This window comes from Condylura cristata, unplaced genomic scaffold (genome assembly GCF_000260355.1).
Source record: "Condylura cristata isolate star-nosed mole 26May11 unplaced genomic scaffold, ConCri1.0 scaffold00011, whole genome shotgun sequence".
NCBI lineage: Eukaryota > Metazoa > Chordata > Mammalia > Eulipotyphla > Talpidae > Condylura > Condylura cristata.
In genome coordinates, this window is record NW_004567112.1 from 33,300,118 (window position 1) to 33,323,071 (window position 22,954).

The 22,954-nt window shown below is 53.3% G+C and overlaps 1 protein-coding gene across 2 annotated transcripts in view; it reads left to right on the forward strand.

Annotated features, from left to right (window-relative positions):
- Positions 1-21,175, forward strand: part of DLG5 (discs, large homolog 5 (Drosophila)) — a 102,924-nt gene extending 81,749 nt beyond the window's left edge. For both annotated transcript variants that reach the window (XM_012723781.1, XM_012723782.1), the window contains 15 exons: positions 743-855; positions 1,441-1,530; positions 1,819-1,969; positions 4,277-4,439; positions 4,564-4,697; positions 5,337-5,483; positions 6,719-6,902; positions 7,410-7,558; positions 8,331-8,501; positions 9,345-9,541; positions 15,580-15,723; positions 15,960-16,087; positions 17,312-17,421; positions 18,113-18,222; positions 19,430-21,175. In XM_012723781.1, coding sequence (XP_012579235.1) covers positions 743-855; positions 1,441-1,530; positions 1,819-1,969; positions 4,277-4,439; positions 4,564-4,697; positions 5,337-5,483; positions 6,719-6,902; positions 7,410-7,558; positions 8,331-8,501; positions 9,345-9,541; positions 15,580-15,723; positions 15,960-16,087; positions 17,312-17,421; positions 18,113-18,222; positions 19,430-19,533 — 2,095 coding nt within the window. In that variant the 3' untranslated portion in view covers positions 19,534-21,175. The remainder of the gene's footprint in view (positions 1-742; positions 856-1,440; positions 1,531-1,818; positions 1,970-4,276; positions 4,440-4,563; positions 4,698-5,336; positions 5,484-6,718; positions 6,903-7,409; positions 7,559-8,330; positions 8,502-9,344; positions 9,542-15,579; positions 15,724-15,959; positions 16,088-17,311; positions 17,422-18,112; positions 18,223-19,429) is intronic.
- The last annotated feature ends 1,779 nt before the right edge of the window (positions 21,176-22,954 follow it).

Sequence of the window (22,954 nt, forward strand, 5' to 3'; positions counted from 1 at the left end):
AAATGGGCGTCAGAAGTGAGCTGGAGGATTTGGGTAAATGTGATTCGCTCTCCTCTGGTTACTTCACTAGCTTTTATCGAGTGCCCACCGTGTGCTGTGCGACTCTTAGTTCTGGGGTGAGGGAGGAATATCGTGGCAAACTGCAAAGACAAGCTTTCTGTTATGTGGCCTTCCAAGTCTGGGAGGCAGACGGGAAGAGACATGTGATGCTAGCTGGTGCCCGGTGACTCTGAAGACTATCAAACCGGGCGACAAACCAGGCTGTGACTTGAAGAGGGCGGGCGGGAGGGTGGGCCCCGGGGTGGGGGCTTGCCGCGGTGACCAGGAGATGAGTAGAGGCCAGTGGCACCAGCCCCGCTTGGGCACCAGCCCCGCCTGGGCCTCTGGCAGCAGGGCAGGGTGCTGCAGCACCGGACAGAGAAGTTTCCTTGCCTCGCTGGGAGGGCTGGGTAGAGCAGCGTTGTGCTGTGCTGTGCTGAGACCTTAGTAAACATCTTAGACTGCACACGGCAACCTGTAGCTCAGGACTGGGAATGGTGCAGTGGCTCTAGAGCGGGATGGGGGTGGGTGGGTGAGGTTTGGGAAGCACCGAGAATCTCGCAGGTCGCAGGCACATCCTGAAGCCAGCAGGAGACGGTTTCAGCACACGGCTCTGAGAGGCCTTGGTCGGGCACCAGGGCTGTCCCCGCACCCTAGGAGCGCCTCCCTGTCCTGAGCGCCTCCCTGTTTGGTTTTCCCGCAGCGTCCAGCACCAGGGACGTCGGAGCCTGGACCTGAGCAACAGGGCCTGCAGTGACTACTCCGAGATGAGAGCCTCCCACGGGTCCAACTCATTGCCCTCCAGCGCCCGCCTTGGTAACTGTGCCGCGAGCACCTTCCTGTCATAGAGGGGGACCAGCCAGCGGCCGCCCACCCACCCAGCCCTCCCAGCCGCCTATTCCAAGGGACCCCAGCCCTGCCTGGTTGGGGGTCGGCTCCACACCACACCAGGGAGACATTTCCTGTGGCCTTTGTGCCCCTTTGCAGCCTTAGCGTTCCTGGGTTGTTGATATGAGCCTTAGGCGCAGTGGCCCTGTTCTTCATCCTTAGCCAGGGGAACTGCAGGCCAGAGTCAAGTCTGCTGATCACCACACAGGCCAGGAGCTGCTTCACGTGTGGGGGCAAGCGAGCAGTCACCTCTGTCACCAGACCACTGTTCCTGGGGCCTGGTGACCTGTGTGGCCCCGGCTGGAGCAGTTGAGGCCTGCATAGTTTATTCAGATGCCTGCTTTCCTAAAGCAGGCTCCTGGTGAGGGGGTCCTTGGGCAGCCCCCCCCCCCCCCCCCGCTTTGCATTTTGTGGCCAACAGCTGTGTCTGTGCTGCCGCTCGGAGGTGGTGGTGAGGAGCGAGGGGGTGGTGTGCCGTCCACGCTAGCGTTTGGTCTCTTTCTGCCGTGACAGGGTCTTCGAGCAACTTGCAGTTCAAGACTGAGCGCATTAAGATCCCGTCGACGCCGAGATACCCCCGGTCTGTCGTGGGCTCTGACAGAGGTGAGGGCTTGGCACCCCCCGCCCTCCCCGCCGCTGTCGCCTCTCTCCTCACAGTGGGGCGTCAGGGCCCCCGGGGCAGCTTCCTCGTCTCCTCGGCGGTCAGCACGCACTGGGCCGGCCTCAGGCCTGGTGACGTGGGTAGAGAGAGGCCGCGCAGTGCAGAGCCCCAGACCTGGACTCGGGCCCCGCGGCATGGCGTGGCCTACAGCCACATGCCGGGACGGTCGTCCTTGTGGTCCTGACAGCCAAGAGCCGAGCGGCCCGAGTGACCCCGTGCCTCGCCCGCAGGTTCGCTGTCGCATTCTGAGTGCAGCACCCCTCCGCAGTCACCTTTGAACCTCGACACCCTGTCCTCTTGTAGCCAGCCTCAGACCTCAGCCTCTACCTTGCCCAGAATTGCCGTCAACCCGGCGTCCCTTGGGGAGCGGCGAAAGGACAGGTGAGTGTGACGTGGCACTGGTGCCGTGGGCAGGCTGGCGGGCTGCACGCCCGGCAGCCGCCGGGGGGCTTGGTTGAGGGGTGGGCTTGCGGGCTGGAGCAGCAGGGGTGTGGAGTTCCCATGGAGTCGGTCAGGGAGCGGTTCCTCTACTCTGGGTCACCAGAATGTAGAATACACTGGTGTCCTGCCTGAGAGTTAGCATGTCACCACTGGTCCTGTGGGCACACAGGGCAGGCGGGGGGCACTGCCAGGTGGCCAGGTAAGGAGGGGGCAGCAGGGGTGCGGCTGGAAGCCCGTTGGACGGGCAGGTCGTGGCCGCCGGTGCCGAAGATGACCCAACAGTGATGCCGGCGATGTACGCGCCATTCACTGCTTCCCGGGGCCTAGTTGTAGCCTTCAGGTGTCCGTGAAAGCCTCCTGTGGGTCCGTGGCAGCCGTGTCACCGGCACCAACACCGTCAGCGGCATCACTGACCCCATTTTACAGATGAGGAAGCTGAGACTAGAAAGTTGGCGTGATCTGTCTGTGGTCACGTGGTTTGCGACAGATTGACCTCGATCAGAATCTGGACGCATCTTTTATTTTCGGCTTCAGAACACAGCTGCATTTCTTAGGCCTCCGCCAGAAGTTTTTTGTTGTGAAACACAGTATGTGTAGAAGAGCAAGTAGGTAAAGCATCAGCGTACAGCTCAGGTGTACACTGTTTATCATTTCGTTTTGAAATGTAGGCTGGTTTCTGCTGAAATCTAAGGATAGCGTCTGCCCGGCCACACCTGCTCTCAGGGGCCTTCACTCTCCCACGAGCTCTGTACACACCTTGTGCACCTCTGTCGTTCTTCAAGGTGGAATTTACTAGATCAAACTTAAATTGAAGATTCTAGAGCACAGGGCTTCATGGATGCCAATTAGACTTGAACTTGCCTGCTTTAGTCACTTTAAAGGAGAAGAGCTACTCTGGTCCACTCAAAATCAGAGCTGTGAGTGTCCACGGAGCTGTGAGACACAGAAGGCCTTGACGAGCCGGCCAACAGGAAGATCTCACTTGACTTGGATCTAAACTTGCAGGACGAATCTTGCAGACATTAACCGGAGACCCCACAAGGGCCCTGCAGCAGACGGGACACCTGGGCACTGAGGTGCCGGTCCCTGGAGCCAGGGACCGTTGTCGGGAGACCTTCCTGCTGTGCATTCAGGGGCAGCCGGGCAGGGCCCGCGGTGGCGGCGGGTCAGCGGATGGCCGCGCTCTACTGCAGCCCGGGTCCCTGCGAGAACAGGCCCCTGCCACGTGAAGCAGCTCCTGGGAGTGCCAGGGTGTGTCGTGAGTGGTCAGGCGCACCCCTGGCTCCCTGGACAGGGAACCAGAACCTCTCCAGGAGAGAGGGGACGGGGTGACGCCTGCCCAACGGGGGCCTGGCCTCTGGTTGGAGACAGAAAGAATGTGGGGCACGACTGCAGAAGAGCTTGTTCCGCAAACAGTTCTCTTTTCTGCATTCTAAGATAGACTGCCAGGTAATTGCTCATATGGAAAGTTGGAATAGCAGAAAAAATGTCACATCTTCTCATTAGCCAGGGATTCCATGGCTTTTAACCTTGAGATGTGTACCTTTGTTATTTTAAATTCATTTTACGTCCTTCTTCCTTTTTTGGACAGTGTATCCTTCCTCCTCTCAGCTGTAGTCTAGAGTTCCCACCACCGGTTCACCTGTGCACCGTGGGTGATGCCTTGTGCTTGTGCTGGTGCCCGCTGCAACACAGTGCCTCTGATCTGTAGTTGCCTGTTAATTTTGCTTTCTGATTTACTATAACTGTTAGTGTTTTTCTCGATCGCTTACTTGGTTCCCCATCCATGAAATTAGATGAGCATGTTTTGTTATTTTAAGTCCATGATGATTTCCTTCTTAACATTGTTTTAAGTAACCACATGAGGTATAATTTATAAACATCTTTCACAAAGCATCCTCATTGTTCTGAGGAAACTTCAGTGATGTTACTATACAAATTTAGACTGCTCAAGTGCTTAGAAAGCAAGGGTGACCTCACCCCATCCCCTTAGCTGGAGGTGCCATCGCTACTGTTTCGCCAAGGTCCCCCACGGAAACCTCCTGATGAACAGGCACGTAAATCTGAATCTGGCATTCAGTAGACGGGATTGCTGGCTTGTCTCTCCCGCCACAGTGTGCCCGCTATGGCTCTCCACGTCAGTCATTTCCAGTTTACATCATTCATGACGATGACTTTGAATGCCTGACCTCATACTGTTTCCCAAACCTTTCCTTTGGGCCCCGCAAACCGTGTCTCTCTTTCCAGACCCTACATGGAGGAGCCGCGCCATGTCAAGCTGCAGAAGGGCTCAGAGCCCCTGGGCATCTCCATCGTGAGTGGAGAGAAGGGCGGTGTCTATGTCTCCAAGGTGACCGGGGGGAGCATTGCTCACCAGGCCGGCCTGGAGTATGGGGACCAGTTACTTGAGGTGAGGGGAGCTCCCTTCTGCCCTGTCATGTCCTTGCCCTCCTGTCCTGTTCCCGTCACTGAGAGCAGTGCACCCGTGCCCCCAGCCCCACCGCAGCACTGAGCCCACTTTGGGTATTTCCTAGTTCAATGGCATAAACCTGCGGAGCGCTACTGAGCAGCAGGCCCGGCTCATCATCGGGCAGCAGTGTGACACCATCACCATCCTGGCCCAGTACAACCCACACATGCACCAGCTCAGCAGCCACTCCCGCTCCAGGTGAGGCCTGGGCCTCCATGGGGGGAAAGGAGACGGATGTGGCAGGTGTGCAACTTGCCTCTGGGAGATCCTGGGTGCAGCTGCAAATCCTGGGGGTCTTGCTGCCATAAGACAAGTGTTGTCTAGCCCTGAGTTTGGGGGAAGGGTGTACAGATGGAGGATGGCTCTTCCTGGAATAGGGTTTGGATGGACACAAGTGGGTGGGCCCTCTGTGCAGCAGGGAGCCCCAGGCGTGCGTGCCCAGTTGCTGAGGTCCTGGGGGCAGGATGCTTACACGGTAGTCTGGCTCCCCAGTCTACCAGCAGACACCGGGCACACCCCAGTGTCTGCCTCTGTGCTAAGTAAGGGGTAGGGCAGATACAGGAAGGGCAGTAAGGTGTGGCTTACCAAGCAGGGGCACGGGGAGGTGAGGGGAGATGTACAAACCAAGGAAAAGGGACAGTGAATCCCCATGGCGCGTAGGCCAAAACCTTTGACAAGCAAGCAGAGGCCACACTTTCAAGTGACCTGTTTTCTGAGTGCAGTGTTGTGTGACTGGGTCTGTTGACAACAGCCCAGGCCTAGTCATCACCTGAGGAGGTCTGACTCTGGGACCAAGGCTCCATGCCGCTCCTTATTCTGCCTGTCCTGCACCCCCAGCTCCCACCTGGACCCTGCCGGCACCCACTCTACCCTGCAGGGCAGCGGTGCCACGACCCCGGAGCACCTGTCTGTCACCGACCCGCTGATGGAGCAGGATGAGAGCCCGGGCACCCCTCCAGCCAAGCAGAGCACCGCCAGCTGCAGGTCAGCAAGGGCCCAGCCCTCCACTCACACCTGCGCCCCAGACCACCTTACACCCCCGAGGGCGGCCAGCGGCAGTCTGTGCTGCAGGCCACGCGGCAGGCCCTCGGGACTTGGGTGGGAAGCACGGCATTCTCTTTTTCTCTGTCCTCCTCTTTCTCTTTTTCTGTCCCTTTGATTCATTTTAGCTCTTCCTGTATTCCTTCTCCTCTTTCACTTGTTCTGACTCTGTCTTTACGCACAGTCCCACAGTCCTGCCCGGTCCTGCCCGGCCCTGGACTGTCATCGGTGGCAGTACCGCCCACCAAGAGCTCTAGGCCTAGAGGGTGACAAACCAGCGCCCTGGCACGCGCAGCCCGGGCAGGTGCTGGGAGGCTCACGACAGGCCACTTCCCAGCAGACCCAGGGGGTGGGTCAGGTGTTCCGGAGGAGCCCGGGGTGGCCATGCCAAGTGTAGGCCCAGAGAGCAGTCAAGGCACAGGCCACGTTCGTGCGGTCTGGGTCGGGCGGGCACGCGAGGGAGCTTCAAGGGCTGCATGGGCCAGGGGCGTGAAGCGGCCTACACTCGGCCGGGGCCACTGCCCGGGCAGGGCCAGTTCCCCGGCCCCGGGAGCCCCAGCCTCACTCGGAAGTGAGCAGCAAGCCCCGTGTCCTTCGTCAGAGGGCCGGTGCCCCGGAGCCTGCCTGCAGCACTGGCGTCTCCCGAGATCCCCTTCTCCAGCCTGTTGCAGGCCTTCTGCTCCCCTCCGTGTGTTTGTGGGCTTCCCCACCTCCTGAGTTCCTGGCCAGCGGGGGTTGGCTCTGCATGCTAGCCTAGTCCCAGGGCCGCAGAGCTGCTCAGCAGACAACTACCGAGTGAAACGGCAGTGGTCGTAGAACTCTGGGCAGAAACAAGCTGTAACTCCTCCTGGGCAGACAAACAAGTGTGGTCCCGGCGGGAGGGGTGTGGCCCAAGACCTGCGACTGCAGCTGGTCACAAAGCAGGACGTCGATTTCCAATGTGTTCCCAACGACTGTGAGCTGAGGCCGCGCCTGCACCCCCGCCGAGCTTCAGTATTCGGCCTGCGCGCCCACTGGCTCGCGCCAGAGCCGTGACCGGAGCACCCCTCGCTCTCTGGCCCCGAGGCCTCGGAGACTGGTGCTGCAAGCTGAAAACGGTTAGGGCATTCGCCACGCTTGTCCTTCTTGTGCCCTTCTCCCGGGTGTCATGGAGGGACTTTCTTTTCTTTCCCCTAAAGGATGCTGGGAGATGCCGGTAAGAAGACCCCCGAGCCACGAGTCGTCTTCATCAAGAAGTCCCAGATGGAGCTGGGAGTGCATTTATGTGGTGGGAACCTGCACGGGGTGTTTGTCGCCGAGGTGGAGGATGACAGTCCCGCCAAGGGCCCGGATGGCCTCGTGCCAGGGGACCTCATCCTTGAGGTGAGTTGGGAGCTGCGGAGCCGGCCTTCCTTCACCCGCACGTCTCCCGGGCGCAGCCTCTCACTGGCGGCCATTCACGTTTGCTTCCAATCCTTACCGATGGCAGGATGCGGCCGCAGTGCCCCGGCTGCATCGCCGGGCAGTGGGCAGGGGCAGGCGTGGCACTGGCATCCGCGGGGGAAGGTGCAGCGACGAAGGAGAGTGGCAGTTCCCGCTCAGCAGGTCTCCTGCTCGATGGAGGAGAAGGGCCGCAGGTCCTGAAACGCACACAGAGCATAGCCAGACGAGTTGCCATGTTGGAAGTCACGCTGCTCGCTGAGGGCTAACCCAGGTTCTCCTGGGAGCAGCTGTGCGGGGCAGAGCAGCCACTCGGCAGAGGACGAGGCCTGCCTGAGGAGGGGAAGCAGCCGCGTCCCGGAGGAGGGCATGCTGGGTGTCTCCTCTTCTCTGGGGCCTCCGTTGCCCTGGCTGCTGCCTCTCCGGCCTCACTCTTCTGTTCCTGGACAGTATGGCGGCCTGGATATGCGCAGCAAGACGGTGGAGGAGGTCTACGTGGAGCTGCTGAAGCCCAAGGACAACATCCGCCTAAAGGTGCAGCACCGCCCCGAGGAGTTCGCCAAGGTCAAGGGTCTGCCTGGCGACAGCTTCTACATCAGGTGCCCGTGGCCAGGGGTTCCGGTGACCGGGGGCAGGGGTGGGCCGTGGCCGGAGACTGCTCCCAGTGAGTCTGTGTTTCTCGTCCCCAAAGGGTTGAGACTTACAGGACCCTTGAGGGCCATGTGGGCACTCTTTGGGGCCCGGGGCCTGGGGAGCTCTGCGGCCGCAGAGCCACATTTTTCTGCGGGCTGGCTCCCCTTCCTGCTCTCCCTGGCCCCAGGGCTGCACACCTGCCTCCTGGCGTGTGTGCCCGTAAAGGCATCCAGTGCCCTGAAACAGTGTGCGAGTTGTGCGGGGCAGAGCTTCCTAGGAGAGGTTCTTGGTGTCCTGCGTTGTCCATGAGACCCGAGGCCAGGGGAGGAATTAAAAGCGCTGATCTGAGAGGTATGGTTCCCTGTCTCTAGGGGCCTCCTTAGTGGAGGGTGGCTTGTTTCCACCCTGGGGAGGTTCTGACCTGTAGGAATGCTTAGCCTAGATTTGGGGGAGGGGCAGAGTTGGAAAGGCCCATCTGGCGCCCATCTCGGATGGGGAGCTGTGCCCCTGGCCCTTGGCAAGAAGCTGCCTCGTGTGCCAAGTGAGCTCCTGAGCCCAGGGAATCTCTGCTGAGGGGAGGAAAGGCACAGAGTCTTTGTGCTGGTGTGTAAAGTCCAGCCTCCCTCCTTTGGGACCACTGCCAGGTGCTAGGATGCGAAGAGGCGGGTCCTGACTGTGGCTTGCGGGTAGCAGCCCCTGGGACTGCCTGGTTCATTCTTCCCTCTGCCACGGGTCCAGGGCCCTGTACGACCGGCTGGCAGATGTGGAGCATGAGCTGAGCTTTAAGAAAGATGACATCCTCTACGTGGATGACACCCTGCCCCAGGGAGCGTTTGGGTCCTGGATGGCTTGGCAGCTGGATGAGAATGCCCAGAAGATCCAGCGTGGGCAGATCCCCAACAAATACTTGTAAGTGGCCACAGGCGCAGTGAGGCACACACCGGATACAGGCGGGGCTCCCTGGCTCTGGAAGACACTCCCCTGCTGTTCATCTCAGCTTCTGCTCTGTATGTTTTGCAAAAACCTCTTGTCTGAAAAGCTGCTCTTATTGTCAGCCAGTGCTAAGTGGAAGCATGGCAGCTTAGATGGCATAACTCTCTTGCCTAACAGAGTTACTGAGCTATAACTCGCACATCATCTAATTTACCCAAAGCATTCAATTCCGTGGTTTTCGCCGACTTGTACAGCCATCAACAGTCAGTTTCAGAACATTTTTTTCACCTTTAGCTGTCCTCCTCGCCCTGTCCTTCTGTCTTTCCTGTCCACCTCACAATCCTGGCAGACACTAATTTTTCTGTATCTGTAAATTTCCCTGTTCTGGGCTTTGGCATGGATGGAAATACACAGTATGTGGCCTTTTGTGACTGGGTTTCTTTCTTTCTTTTAACTTGGCATGGAATCGCATGCCATTTTCAAGTTCTGTTCATGTTGTAGCGTCTATCAGAGCTTCATCTTCATGTTGGGGAGCATAACTTGAAATGACCCCGAGACTGCCTTGGCAGTTCCTTCTGACGCTCCTCTGCACGTGAAACCTGGCCTGCTCTGAGAGAGCACACCCCCAGCACCAACATGCCTGTTGCCCCCACACCAGTGCTCCCCCCCACAGCAAGGTCCCTGGTGCCGGGGGCGGGCGCAGCGGCCTGGAGACCTGCAGAGGACTGTTGGAGGAGCCTAGGGTCCCAGTGCACTCCTTGCTGGGTGGGAGATGGCCCGGGAACTCCTCCCAGCACTGCCTTTCCCCTGTGACCACAGGATGGACCAAGAATTCACCCGGAGGCTCAGCATCTCCGAGGTCAAAGACGACAGCAGTGCCGCAAAGACACTGTCAGCGGCTGCACGCAGATCCTTCTTTCGAAGGAAACACAAGCACAAACGCAGCGGGTCCAAAGACGGGAAAGACCTCCTTGCCTTGGACACCTTTTCCAACGATTCCATTCCACTTTTTGAAGGCAAGTGGTGGAGATCGCGTTCGAAATGGGATCTCGGGGTTGGGCTTGCAGCTAAGCACTGGAGCCTCCCAGCAGTACCTCGGGCGAGGTAGTGCTGACTTGGTTTTCACACAGAAGCAGCCTAGAGGCAGGCGCCCCAGGGGCTGCTGCCCTCCCGCTGGTCCGCATGTTCCAGCCATCACCTCCTCCTTCAGGCAACAGGGAGGAGGAAGGTGCAAGACAGAAGTGGGCCTCGGCACAAAGCGCCTCTTCAAACCACTCTCCGCAAGCCCCGCACCCTTGCAGGTTGCACTTACACATCTCACTGGCTCACATCTGCAAGGGAGGTAAAAGGTCGAGACTTTTAGCCATCGAGTCAGTTAATGCAGGGTCCAGTAGGAAGGAGGAAAGCAGGTTTGAGTGCGTGGTGGGCAAAGAACAGCCCAAGCAGGAGGCTCCGCTCAGTGCCTGGCTCCCGCTTTGTTTACAGACTTACAGGCTGCTCACGCGTGCCCAAGGGCCCGGTCGGCAGGTCTTGGCAGGTCTCTGGTTTCCCTGGCCCGGACGCCTGTGTTTATTACAAGCTTCTCCCAAGGCAGGGCCCCTACCCAGGCCCGGGAGTCAGACATCCCAGGCAGATCGCCCGTGGGAAGGTGCATTTGCACTATGAAGCAGGAAGTTCTTGGGAAAGTTGGTCCCAAGACGTGTGTGTGCTGCCCTAGAACATGGGGCCTGGCGGGCAGGCAGGGTGTGGAGGGAGCAGGGAGCCGAAGTTGGGCCTGCTGGCCGGCCCGGGAGATGGGTTTTCTCCGTCCCTCTCTTCCTCCTCTTTGGCCTTTTTTCTTCAACCATAAAGTGAAAGCTTTAGGCACAGATAGTTGGGTGAACCCCACCCCTTACGCGTGGCCCACTGTCAGTCATGACAAGGGCCTGCCTGGCTTTCTGCAGCCTGTGAGCTGGGAATGGGGTTCTTATGGTTTTAAATGTGAAAGACTGTTATCCTTTAGTGGTACCACTTGTTTGATTTTTGCCTCCTGGCTTTTAAAGCTTAAAACCTCTCACCACCCCCTGCACCTCTGCCCTGTCCCCCAGTTCTGTATGCCTAAATAAATATTTAAAAAACCCAAAAGCTTAAAATGTTTACTGTGCTGGCTTTGCAGGGAAAGCTTGCCCACCTCGTAAGGCAAGGCTGCTCTCATTTTGGGTTTTGCTCGGCCCCTTTCTCATGTGATCTTCACTCTGATCTCCCTTTCCCCTTTTTGCATAGATACCACCTTGGTGTATTTGGTGTGTGTCTGGTGGCTTTGAAAAAGTAGCTACCTGGCTGTCCTTCCTTTTAAGCTCTTCAGGTTTTTGAGTTTTTTTTCTTGCATTCTGTATTTCGGAGTTGTCAGTAGATACATCATTTGAGTTGTATCTTCCTGGCGATTGGCTCCTTATTGTGAAATATCCTCTCTCCAGTAATGTTTCCTGTTTTAAGTTTTTTTTTTGTTTGATACTAGTATTGTCATACTGTTTTCCTGTATGTATAGTTCCTCTTTTTCATCCTTTTTTTTTCTAAACTTTTCTGTAACTTTATAGTTAAATATCTCTTAAATAACATGGATTTTCAAAATCCAGTGTGAAAATATGGCCGCTTTTATTTTATCAAAGTATTATATATGTATAAAAAGTGTACAACACAGATTTTCCCAATGTGAACCCACCTGTAACAATGTCATTTCATCAGTTTTTAATCCAGCACATAAATTGTAATTACCCCTGGCCCTCCCTCGTAGTACAACGGGTTAACACGCTTCACTCTGAAGCTGGCTGCAGTTGCTTTAGCACAATTCGATCCCCAGCCCAGGAGGAGATCCACATGGCGTGGCAGACCTCTCCTGACCCGCCCACTGCTCCCCTCAGCATTGTACTTTGACAATCTGCCTGTTCTGCTCCCCACTCCGTCTCTGGTGAATCCTGTCATTGCCCCTGTACCTCTGGCCTGTACCTCAGTTCTGTATGCATAAGGAAATAAATCTAACAAAAAAATTGTAATCATCCCTAAATAGGAGCTTACATTTACCTTCTGTTTGCTTTCCATTGTCCTACCTGCTTTGTTTCTTTACTCACTTTTCTTATTTTTTCAATAATCAAGTGATTTTATTTTGTCCCTTGCATCTGTTAGTTTTTTAGTTGTTTTATTCTTTGGGGGCTTGTAGTAGACCTCACACCTTTGACTTACAACTAACATAAAACACTACACTGACAACTCCTTTAATAACTATATCAGAACATTGTAACCTCACTTGTCTCCTGTCTACCTTATGCCTCGTAATAACCATTTTCATTTTCATCTGAACACCAAGACGGTATTGATGATTTGCACATCATTATTCATTTTTATTTGCCTATCCCATTGCTCTTCATCCTTCCTGCAGTTGTTTCCTCTTTTTTTTTTTTCCTACAAAACAATTTCCTTCAGCATTTATTTCTCCCAGCTTTATTGAGATATAATTGACATATAATATTGGATAAATTTAGGGTGTACAATGTGATGATTTGATACACATATGTATTATAAAATGTTTACCGCTTCTGTCAGTTCATTTTGTTGTCATGGTGACTTCCAGTGTTTCTTACCCTGCAGGTTCTTTGGTGACAAATTCTAATCTTGTTTGCCTGAAAACATCAATTTTCTCATTTTTTTGAGGTTTTCATTGGATATAGAATGTTAGATTGCTTGATATTTTATTCATGCTAGTGTCTTCTGGCTTTCATTGCATCTGGGAATGATGTTGGCTTATAGGCCTTTCAAATACGGCTTTTATTATGCTTATGGTATTGCCTTCTATTTTTAGTTTGTTGAGTTTTTTATTATGAAAGGGTATTGGATTCTTTTTCTGCATCAATTGAGATAATCATTTGATTTGTGACCTTCATTTTGTTAATGTGGTGTATAAAATCAATTGATTTTTCTCTCAAATCATCGTTGCTTTCCAGATATAAATCCCACTTGGACACAGTGGATAGTCCTTTTATTGTGCTATTGAATTTTGTGTATCTTGTTGTATCTTGTTGAGGATTTTTCCATCAGTATTCACCAGGGATATTGTAGTTTTCTTTCTGTGTCTTTGAATGTGGAAGTGTTCTTCACTCATCAGTTCTTTGGAAGCGTTTGAGGAGGACCAGTGTTAATTCTGTAAGTGTTCCATAAAAGACTCTAGTCATTTGATTTTGGGCTATTTTTGGGCAAGTCTTTCCATTACTGTTGCAATCTCCTTGTTTGTTATAGTCTGTTCAGATTTTTCTAATCTTGATGATTTAGTCTTGATATGTTGTATATTTCTACGGTAGAAATATACTAGTATATTTCTACGGTAGAAATATACCTTGTTTGTAGTAGTTTCTTATTTCTGTGAAATCAGATGCAATGTTATCACTTTAATTCATACTTAATTTTAGTTATTGAAGCTTTCTTTTAGTGTAGCTAAGGGTTTGTCAGTTTTATTAGTCATCTGGGGGGATAAAAAACAGCTCTTGGTTTTACTGTTTTTTTGTTTGTTTTTTCCCTATTCTCTATCTCATTTATCTTAGTTCTTTACTATTTCTTTCCATATCCTAATTTTGGATTAGTTTGCTCTAACTCTGCTTCCTTAAGGTGTAAAATGAAGTAGGTGATTTAAAATTTTTTTGAGTGTAAAGCATTTACCATTTAAACTTCCCTCTTAATAGTACTCCTTCTGTATCCCATAAATTTTGGTAAGGTGTGTTTTCATTTACCATTTAAACTTCCCTCTTAATAGTACTTCTTCTGTATCCCATAAATTTTGGTAAGGTGTGTTTTCATTTATCTTCAGGTATTTTCTAAATTATCTTGTGATTGTTTTCTTTTGATCCTTTGGTGATTTAAGAGTAAGTTGTTTAATACCACCTTATTTGTCAGCTTTTTCTTCTGCTCTTGATTTCTAAAGTAAAGGTACTTTCATTTAGGTCTTAATTGTGTTAAGACATTTGTTGCGATCTAACGTGTTCTATTTGGGAGAGGTTGCATGCGTATTAAATTTATTTTCTGTTGTTGGGCAGACTCTTCTGTGTATGTCAAGTGCTTTGTTTCCTTACTGATCTTTTGTGTGGTGGTTCAGTTCATAATGGAAGGTGAGGTATTGAAGTCCCCCACTAATACTTGGTTCTTTCTCCCTTTTGGCCTGTCAGTGCTCACTTCACATATTTGGGAGCTCTGATCTTTTAGGTACATACATACTTACACTGTTGGCCTTCTGGGGAATTATCATTACATAATTTTTAATAAATTTCTTTTGTCTTAGAGGTTATTTTGTCTGATAAAACTATGGCCACCCCATTCTCCTTAGTTTCCATTTACATGGACTGATTTTTTCCAATCCTTTCACTTTTATGACCAGGTGTGTCTTTAGCTCTAAAGTGAGCTTCTGGTTAAAACAGAGGTGGATCCTTTTTTATTCAGTTGGTCTATGCCTTTTAATTGTGTTGTTAAGCCCTTTTTATTACTGATATGGAAGGACTTATTCTTGCCATTTTGTTCATTTTTTTTCTGTGTGTTTTACAGCTTTTTTGCCCATCCTTTCATCTTTTGCTATCTTTTGTGTTTCATTGTGTTTTCTGTGGTGGCATGTCTTGATTTCTTCCTCACTCAATCTTTTCATATATATGTATTTTCTTTGTGGTTCTTTTAAATTACACAAAATATATTAGAAATCCAGCAATGCATTTGATACCTTAATTTTAATCTCATACAGAACTCTTCCTTATATCCCTGCTTCCAGGGGAGCTTTATGTTTTCTCTGGACCTCTGGTTGGATTCAGTGACTTTAGAGAGTCTCTCTTGCCCTGTAATTTTGTAGTAAAAGGATCCCCCAAAAGCACATTATTCAGAGAAGAACAGGAATCTTTTCATTGGTACCCTCCAGTGTGAAATGTTAAGAATCATTACAGGAGAATGGGATTCTTGTTCAGGTGAATTGAGGCAACAATTGCTATAGTAGATAAACAGATGCAGCATGCCACGTGTGAGATCTTCAGAGGTCTAGAGATCACTGTGAACCACCATGGAAGCCTTCCAGAAACATGGACTGAGTGAAAGAATGCAGACCATTTATAGTATCATTTTTGTTGAACACACACAAAATCTCCTAGTTTATGAGCAGATAAGAATCAACATGCAAATACTGCGATCATCTGGAAGGAGATCCTTCCAGTCTGTAACAGTGACTACCTCTAAGGAAGCTGCTGGGCACCAGGATGGAGAGACACATCAAAGAGGATGCTTGGCTTTGTCAGTAATGTTCCGATTTTTAAGAGAGGTCATGCTCTTCTCTTCTTGGAAGAAGTTCTTTGCCCCCAGCACTCCTCAGAGCCTAGAGTCAGAAATTTGCAGGAGTTCCTGGATGGTGAATGTGGCCATCATTCAGTCTCCTTGAGCTTTGTTAACACATTAGGTCACCAGACCAGAAAATGCTACACAAAGTCATCTAGATGTGCAAAAATACTTGGTCCTAAACAATACATGCACAAGACTGGGAGAGAGACTATGCTCACATCCCCCTCAGTGCTGCCCTTGTGCTTCCGCCGAGGCTGCTGACGCGGAGGCTGCCCTGGGCACAGTGCTTCACCTCTGCTGCCCCTCGGAGCAGGTCTGAGTCATTACCTGCTTGCAGTGGAGCTTGTAGCTGCCAGACCTCGCAAGATTATGTCCCTAGAGAAGCGAGAAGGGACATGGGTGTTAGGGAAGCAGATAGGAGCCACATAGGGGAGAATCGGAGCCAGAGAAAGTGTTGAAATGACAGGGGTGGGGTGATCATGGAGCCCAGGACACTTGTGCTGGTTTTTAGGAATGAACAGGCCCCGGTGCCCTGGTGTGTCCAGGTTGCAGGACTGTCAGTGCTAAGATTGGGCCAGTTGAGCACCCTACCTGACTCTGGATTTGGAATAAAGAGGGTGGACCTACCTGGGGTGAGCCAAGGCCAGGGGAACCGTGGTCCCCAGCCACCTTCACTTTTCCTTCCAGGCCAGTGTCATGTCATTGTCCCTTTCTCCCCCAGATTCGGTGAGCCTTGCGTATCAGCAGGTACAGAAGGTAGACTGTACCTCCCCTCGGCCCGTCCTGATCCTGGGGCCTTTACTGGATGTGGTGAAGGAAATGCTGGTGAACGAGGCACCCGGCAAGTTCTGCAGATGCCCCCTTGGTAAGGGATGCCCTCTGTGCCTGCCGGGTTGGGTCTGTTCCTCTCCGTGTGTATGGGCCTCCTGGGGCCAGGCCCCAGGGTATCGCAGAACCCTTCTGACTTAGATCAGGTCAGCACGTGGCCTCTGGTTCTTTCTCCAGAAGACGACGACGGCAGGACCAGCTTCCTCCCACCTCTTGTGCACAGTGTTCTTTCCCCAAACCTGGCATCCTAATCCCTGCATCTGTGCTTTGCAGAGGTGATGAAGGCCTCCCAGCAGGCCATTGAGCGTGGAGTCAAAGACTGCCTGTTTGTTGACTACAAGCGGAGGAGTGGCCATTTTGATGTGACCACGGTGGCTTCCATAAAGGAGGTCACAGAAAAGGTAGCTATTGCTGTGACTGGGGGTTGTTTCCTGTTCCGCACTGTCCTGGCCTCCATGAGGGGGCCCGTTGCCTTTGACCCTCTGCCCATGTGTGTCTGGACCGTCAGTGAGTGCACCTGTTCTGTTGCTCCCAACTGTCCCACTCGGTGCTTGCGCCGTCACTCTGTGAGCTTCTGCCGTCATGAGTGGGACGCTGGTCTGGGCAAGTGTGTAGTCGTCTCGCTGGGATGTGTCAGCTCCCCGAGGGGGCCTGTGGGGAGCTTTGGACTCGAGCAAGGGCCTCTTACTGGGAATGCTACAGCCCGTCCCAGGAGGCATCTGGGGAGCTTGTCTGCAGAAGTTTTATTACATGGGCCCTATTCTAGGGGCAGGGTACACAGTTTCCATTCGGGGCCCTGACTGAGAGCGTTCAGAACCGTTGCTGGGCCTTTAGCCTTTTCAATGTAGTGGAGTCCCTTTGTCAGTCTGAGGAAGTGGGGGACTCCTCAGGGTATTTTGGAAAGGCAAGGAGACTGAGTGTCGTGTGGGCGCCCCCTGGCTCCATTCATCTTGCTTTTGGCTTTGCTTTCCTCCGCTATTAAGGGAGGAGTTGCCTGCCTAACAGCTTTCCGTCTGGAATGCCCTGCTGAAGTGGACAGGGTCCCAGCTGGTGTCCAAGGAAGTGAGAAAGGCTGCCAGTGTTGGGGGTGCTCAGCGTGGCTTCTGGGAAAGGGCGGGGGGGAAGCCATAGATGGCACTGTCCGGCCTCCCTTTGGCTCGCTTGGCCTGGAGCCAGGAGATGGATTTCAGTCACAGCCAGGCAAGCACACTGCCCCCCACCCCCGCTGCACGCCCCACCAGAGTCGCTGGGCCTTCCTTGGCTGGGTCTGGCACAAGCAAGGCTTCTGAAGCCAGACTAGGGCTAGTAGGGCTTTCAGAAGTACCCTCTTTCTGGTCAAAGGGAGGAAAAATCCCCGCAGTCTGGCCCCAAGCCTCATTCGTAGCTGGCAGCTGGCAGCTGGTGGGGATCCTGGCCAGATCGCCCCAGTTCGCCATTCTCTTGCAAGTCTGGTTTGGCGGCCTCATTCATGGGTGTTTGTGTAGGGGGGAAAGGAGACTGACTGAGGTGATGGGTGGGACCCACAGGTGCAGAGAAAAGTGGGAGGTGTCCTTAAGGGGGCCCCAGTGCTCCTGAGGCCTGGGCCCTGTGCCTGCCGCCCGGGGCTCATGGCCTGTCTCCCGCAGAACCGGCACTGTCTGCTGGACGTCGCCCCCCACGCCATCGAGCGGCTGCACCACATGCACATCTACCCCATCGTGATTTTCATCCACTACAAGAGCGCCAAGCACATCAAGTAGGTGACTGGCCCCGTGGGGCTGTGCCTTGGGCCTTGCTGAGCGTGAGGCTGCTGGCTCCAGCGGCCGGTGGTTAGGGAGTGGGGCGGGGTGGAACTGATGGAAAGACGCCGCCCGCGGAGGAACCACCTTCTCTCTGGAGCATCCAGCTGGCCAGCCTCCCCTTCAGGTGGCGCGGGCCTGGCATTGCCCCGAGTGGGGTGTGACTGTTGAGCTTCCTGTGTCCACCTCGGGCCACCTAGCTCCCCTGGCCCCCTCCCCGCCCGCTGCCTCTGGGTTTGGTTCTGGCGAGCACGCAGAACTAGTGTCCTGCCCCAGGTCTAGTTCAGCCCTGAGCTGGTGCCTGACTCGAGGCCTTGCACTCACGGCTCTTCCTTCCGCCTCCGCGGCGCTGTGTTAGAAACGCCCCGCTCCACCGGTCCTTTCTGGGCTTCCGAGCCTTTGGTACCGGCGCTGAGAACCAGCCGGTGTGTCTGCGCGGCGTGTATGCACTGGGCGCTCACACACCCCTAGCTGTCCTCCCCATCGCCCCCCAGCCAGGATCGTACTGGGGCTTTAGGCTGCGGACGTGCTTCTGAGGGAAGCCCGTGGGGGTCCCTGTGGTGGTGGGGCTCCCCAGGACTCTGCACAAAGGAGGGAAGGAGGGCTTGGCGAGGTGGAGGCTCAGCCTTTTCCCCATTCTCCCGTTAGGGAGCAGAGAGACCCCATCTACCTGAAGGACAAGGTGACTCAGCGGCATTCCAAAGAGCAGTTTGAGACTGCTCAGAAGATTGAGCAGGAGTACAGCAGGTTCTTCACAGGTAGGCGTGCCTCTGGGCTGCGCCGGAGCAGCGGGCCGCGGGAGAGGCAAGTCCCCAAAGCCACGTACTCCAGGAGGCGCTCGAGCCGTCACCAGGGGCAGTTCGCTGAGCGCGCGCTCGGCGCGGGCATGGGCGCCGCCTGGCCTGCAGCCGGTGTCCGTCTCCGCCCCAGCAATCTTCGAGTCAGAGCAGTGCCGCCCGGGGGGTTGCCACGGGACAGCTGCACCCGGACCCCTGACCGCCTCGGGGCTCCGTGGCAAAGCAAACCAAAAGCAGCTTGGCCCTGATGTACTGGCCGCCATGTTTGTGATTTCAGCCTCTTCTACTCTTCAGTCATTGTAGGGAGGTTAATAACTACCTGCGCATAGAGCGACAGGGATTTACGCCAGATCACAGCGGGGATTGGGTCTCTGCGTGCGCTTTAGTTTTCACTCTGACACATACCAGTTTTTAGACACACCAACAGTTATGAGAGAAGTGAAATTTAAACCCTTTAGTGCCCACAAAATAGTTTTTGTCATGCAGTCACGTCTCCATAGCGGTGGCTGAACGCTCACTGTGGGTCTGCGTGTGCCCGGCACCGCGCCGGCCTCGGCCTCCGCCTCCCAGTGCTGTGAGCGGAGCACCTGGCAGGCGTCTCTGGGCTCCTGGTGCTGAAGCCTGTAGAGCAGAGCTGCGCGGCCAGAGCCGGCCATGTTCTCATCTTCGCTGGGGATCTTTTGGGGCCGAGGGATTCCGCCTCTGGTGCCTGAAACCATCCCCATGTTCCTTACACTCCTGTGGCTGATTGCATCCGACCACCCCCCCCCCCCCCCACCAAGCAGATTTCCATTGTGCTGGGATGCCCTGTGGCCAGGCCACGCGAAGCTGCCCCGGGCACGACTGTAGTAAGCAGTGGGAGGTTGACACCGTGGCCGGGTCCTGCTGGTCCGTGTCACAGGATCCGTGAGCCATTGGCATCGGGCACCAAGCTTCCTCTGAGCCCATATTCAGCACCCTGCTCTGCAGCTGACAGCAGAGACAGATGAGAAGCGGCCGTGATTTGTACTGGACTCTTTTCTTCCCCAACTTTTGCTAATGGGAGTAGAGCAATAGGGTCAAGTAACTCTCAACAGGCAGAAAAGCAAACAGAAACAGGTACACTGGGCTCGCGGCCAAGCCAGGTCGCCTGCTGGCTCAGTGTCGTGTGTCTGGGGCTCTTTTGCAGGGGTCGTCCAGGGAGGAGCTTTGTCCAGTGTGTGCACTCAGATCTCAGCGATGGTTCACCAAGAACAGAACAAAGTCCTGTGGATTCCCGCCTGCCCGCTGTAGCAGCGTGCCTTGGAGCGGCCACGGCTGGCCCACTGTTGCAGACGCCGGGCCCAGACCGTTTTCAGTGACAAAAATTAAAAGTCCACTTGTAGATAAGCACGAAGGAGAGCGACCCAGGGCCCAGGACTCCAGAAGCACCTCCTTTACAGGCAGAGGGCCGCGACAAACGGGGTCTGGGCCCCAGCCAGCAGACTGTTCCTCTCACATGTGTGCTTTAAGACAAAAAACCACGAAAAACTTTGGACAGAGGGGTCAACGCCCACCTTTCTTTAGCCAGCTCATCAGAGATGCTGCAGAGAGAACCTTCCAAATCACACGTTTACAAGCCTTTTCTAAGTATTTTATTTGATTGTTTATGTTTACTTGAACGGCCCCACATTGTCGGGGTCCAGCCCCTCGCCCTTTATCCACTCCCCAGTGTTGCTTTGATGTTGGTCTTGTTCCTGTTTTCAGCAAAACGACTCTGGAACCTCACTGGGGACTGCTTTGCCTTGGGAGGTTCTTGCCGGTGGGACCAGAGCTTTGACCAAGGTCCTGCCCGTCGGCAGCACCTCTCCTGGAAGGGCCATCTGTCTCTGCTGCAGGTGTCCACCCGCCTGGGGTCCAGGCCCGCGCCCCTTGGGCTGACTGCCAGCGGCAGTGTTGCCCTCCTGCTCCAGAGAAGGCGACCTTGCCAGTCTTCGTTTCTCAGACTCTCTCTCCTGCCTGCCATGTGCTCTCGCTGCTTCTCCACCGCGTGTGTCGTTCCAGCGTTTCTCTCTGGTCTGCCGGGGCTGGATCCATGGGTTTACGAGGACACAGCTAGTTTCAGGCAGGGTGTGAGGTAGAGCGAGGGATGCCGGTGGGTTTTCTTTAGGGTCTGTAAATAGTGACGACCTGGACAGTGCAATTTCGGCAGGCTCAGTCCTAACATCTAATGTGTCGGGCAGACACAACAGCTCTTTTTGATGTGTGGATACGTTCATGTTTCAGACTTTGAGGGGAAGCAAATGACGAGAGTTGTCACTGTCAGAAACTTATGAAGAGAAAATGGCCCTTTCTGGTTCTGGCTGCAGTGCTGGCGGCGTGAGCACTCCACGAGGCTGTCTTCATTTGGGGATTTTTTTTTTTTTTTTGCACTTCTGACAGCTGGATGTCTCCGGCTGAAGATTTGATGTGGTTCCTCCTTAAACTGTGTGTCCTGTTAATAGGTACTGTACCGGCTCCGTGTGTCAGTGGGGGGAGGACCTATATTTTAATACTGTTCCTAACATTTCATTTTACTAGCAGGAAATCTTTGATTTCATTTTACTCTTTGTAATTCTAGACACTAGAGGGTAGTTTAGCCGTACTGACATTTTTTTAAAAAGGGATATATTTTCTTGTACAGTTGTTCAAAAAGAAACACGTTTCAGTCCTCAATGCTGCCCTTTGATTTTGCAGGTACAAGTTTTCTAGCTCAGACAACTAAAAGCTGTAGGCAGTCCGAGGGGGTGTACACAACCTCTGGGGCTGTTTCTGAGCTGCAGACACATGGGACTGTGATGGTACAGTGTGCACAGGTACTGTTCTGACAGACTGGGATTTCTGTACTAAAACCTTACTTTGTATCCAAAGTTAAACAGACTTTAGTACAATAAATAAAGGTCAATTTCTGTAACTTGTTGTGATGAAGATACCTGTGTTTCTTTTGTTTTCCACCGTCTTCCATTTCCACCACTTCCTTTATTGCTACAATTGTGCCGGCTCCCTCCCCTGCAGTGTGGCTAGAACTGGCTGATGCGAAAGCTGCTTTCCAGAAGCAGCCCTGTGGTTGTCCTGCCTCGTGTAATAGTCCTGAGCAACCCTCCTCCCCCTGCTTACTTGCTGCGCCAGCCTCCCTCTCACTCCTCCTCCCCCTGTCCACTGGCCAGCCTGTGGTAGGTGGTGGTAGTGGTAGTTTGTACAGGCCTCGGCTCTGGCCTCTGGTGCTCACAGTCAGGCTTGCAGGTGTGAGTGTGAAAGGTAAAAGGGACTTGAATACTGGGGTTCCCTAATATTCTCAGCCAGGGTCCTGTCTCCTGGGGTCAGTGCCCACACAAGGCCCTGGAGAGAAGGCCCAGCCTGGCCTGGCCATGCCGGCTCTGACACACTGGGCCTCAGTGGCTCTCCAGAGCGACCTGCTTTGGCCTGAAAGTCCCTTACCCGGGGTGGTGGGAAAAGTAGCCCCGAGGCCTGGGTCCTTAGAAGCCCTCCACCTTTTCCACCAAAGCAAGCACTGTACTGATGTGTGGTTTAATCACTTCCTTGCTTCTCTGTCTTTGAAACAATGTTCAGGTTTAAAAACCCTGGGCATCAGCAGAACTGAGCAGTGTGAAGAGAGACAAACGTTGCACCATTGAAGCCCCGTAGCAAAGGCTGAACCTCAGATTCCCGCAGTTGTCAGTGTACCCTTTTAGGAAGCCCACGAGCATACTCTAATGAGGCCTGGGTCTGGGCCACCATGGAGGGCAGCTGCAGCGCTGTCCAGAGCCGGGGGCCTGACGGGCCTGGCAGTGGGTTGCACTTGCCCATTTCCACACTCAAAATAGCTGATGTCTGGATTTCAGAAGTCAAACTGGACCCTTCTGTGGAATCAAACACTTGAGATCTCCTGAGCTGGACATTATATCAGCGCATGTTGAGATAAGCCTGGTAGAAATAAGACTCCAGCTCAGGACCGGCCCGACCCTGCCTGGCTCAGCGCATGAGCTGGCAGCAGTCTTGTGCTGCCAGCTCTGATGTTCTGTGCCGGGGCCCTGCTCCACACCAGACCCACTGCCTCTTGGAGAGTGTGGACTTTCCTCTTTCCTGAGAACTTCCTGGGAATTTTCTTAAGCTCTCCTCTCCCTTGTGGGGTCACCTGTTACCGGTGTCACTGGTGAGAAAGGCTTGGCCCTGATTTTGATTTCTGTACAGGAGTTTATCTTCTGGCATTGCTTCCTAAAGCAGTTCTGGAGTTTTTACAGAAAGCGCCTTCTGAAACTTAAGTTATGCATGTATTTGGATATCTTGGATGAGTTCCTTCGTTTTCTGACCGGCTGATGACCATTTTTTCATTTTGCTATCCATGACGGAGATTCACTCAACTGTTAGCTTTTAATCCCTCTTTGATTTCTTTAGCTTTCTTACAAAGTTTTAATTTCTAAACATTTATTTTTGAGTGTCATTCAAGTTAATATTTGTTTTATGGATACAATATCTGAAGGTAGTACAGATTTTTTTCTTCTCACATAACTAATTCGTCCAAGTTGGTTTTCCCCCATGGTCTTAATTTTGCATAGCAAAGGTTTTAACCCCTCCGGTGTCTGGTAATCTTTGAGTATCCATTAATGATTATTCCTCAGGATTTAAAAGTCCAGAGTAAGTGGAAAGGAGCTTCATCGTTGAATTTCCCTATAGTGTCGCCTGACTCTGCTGCTCA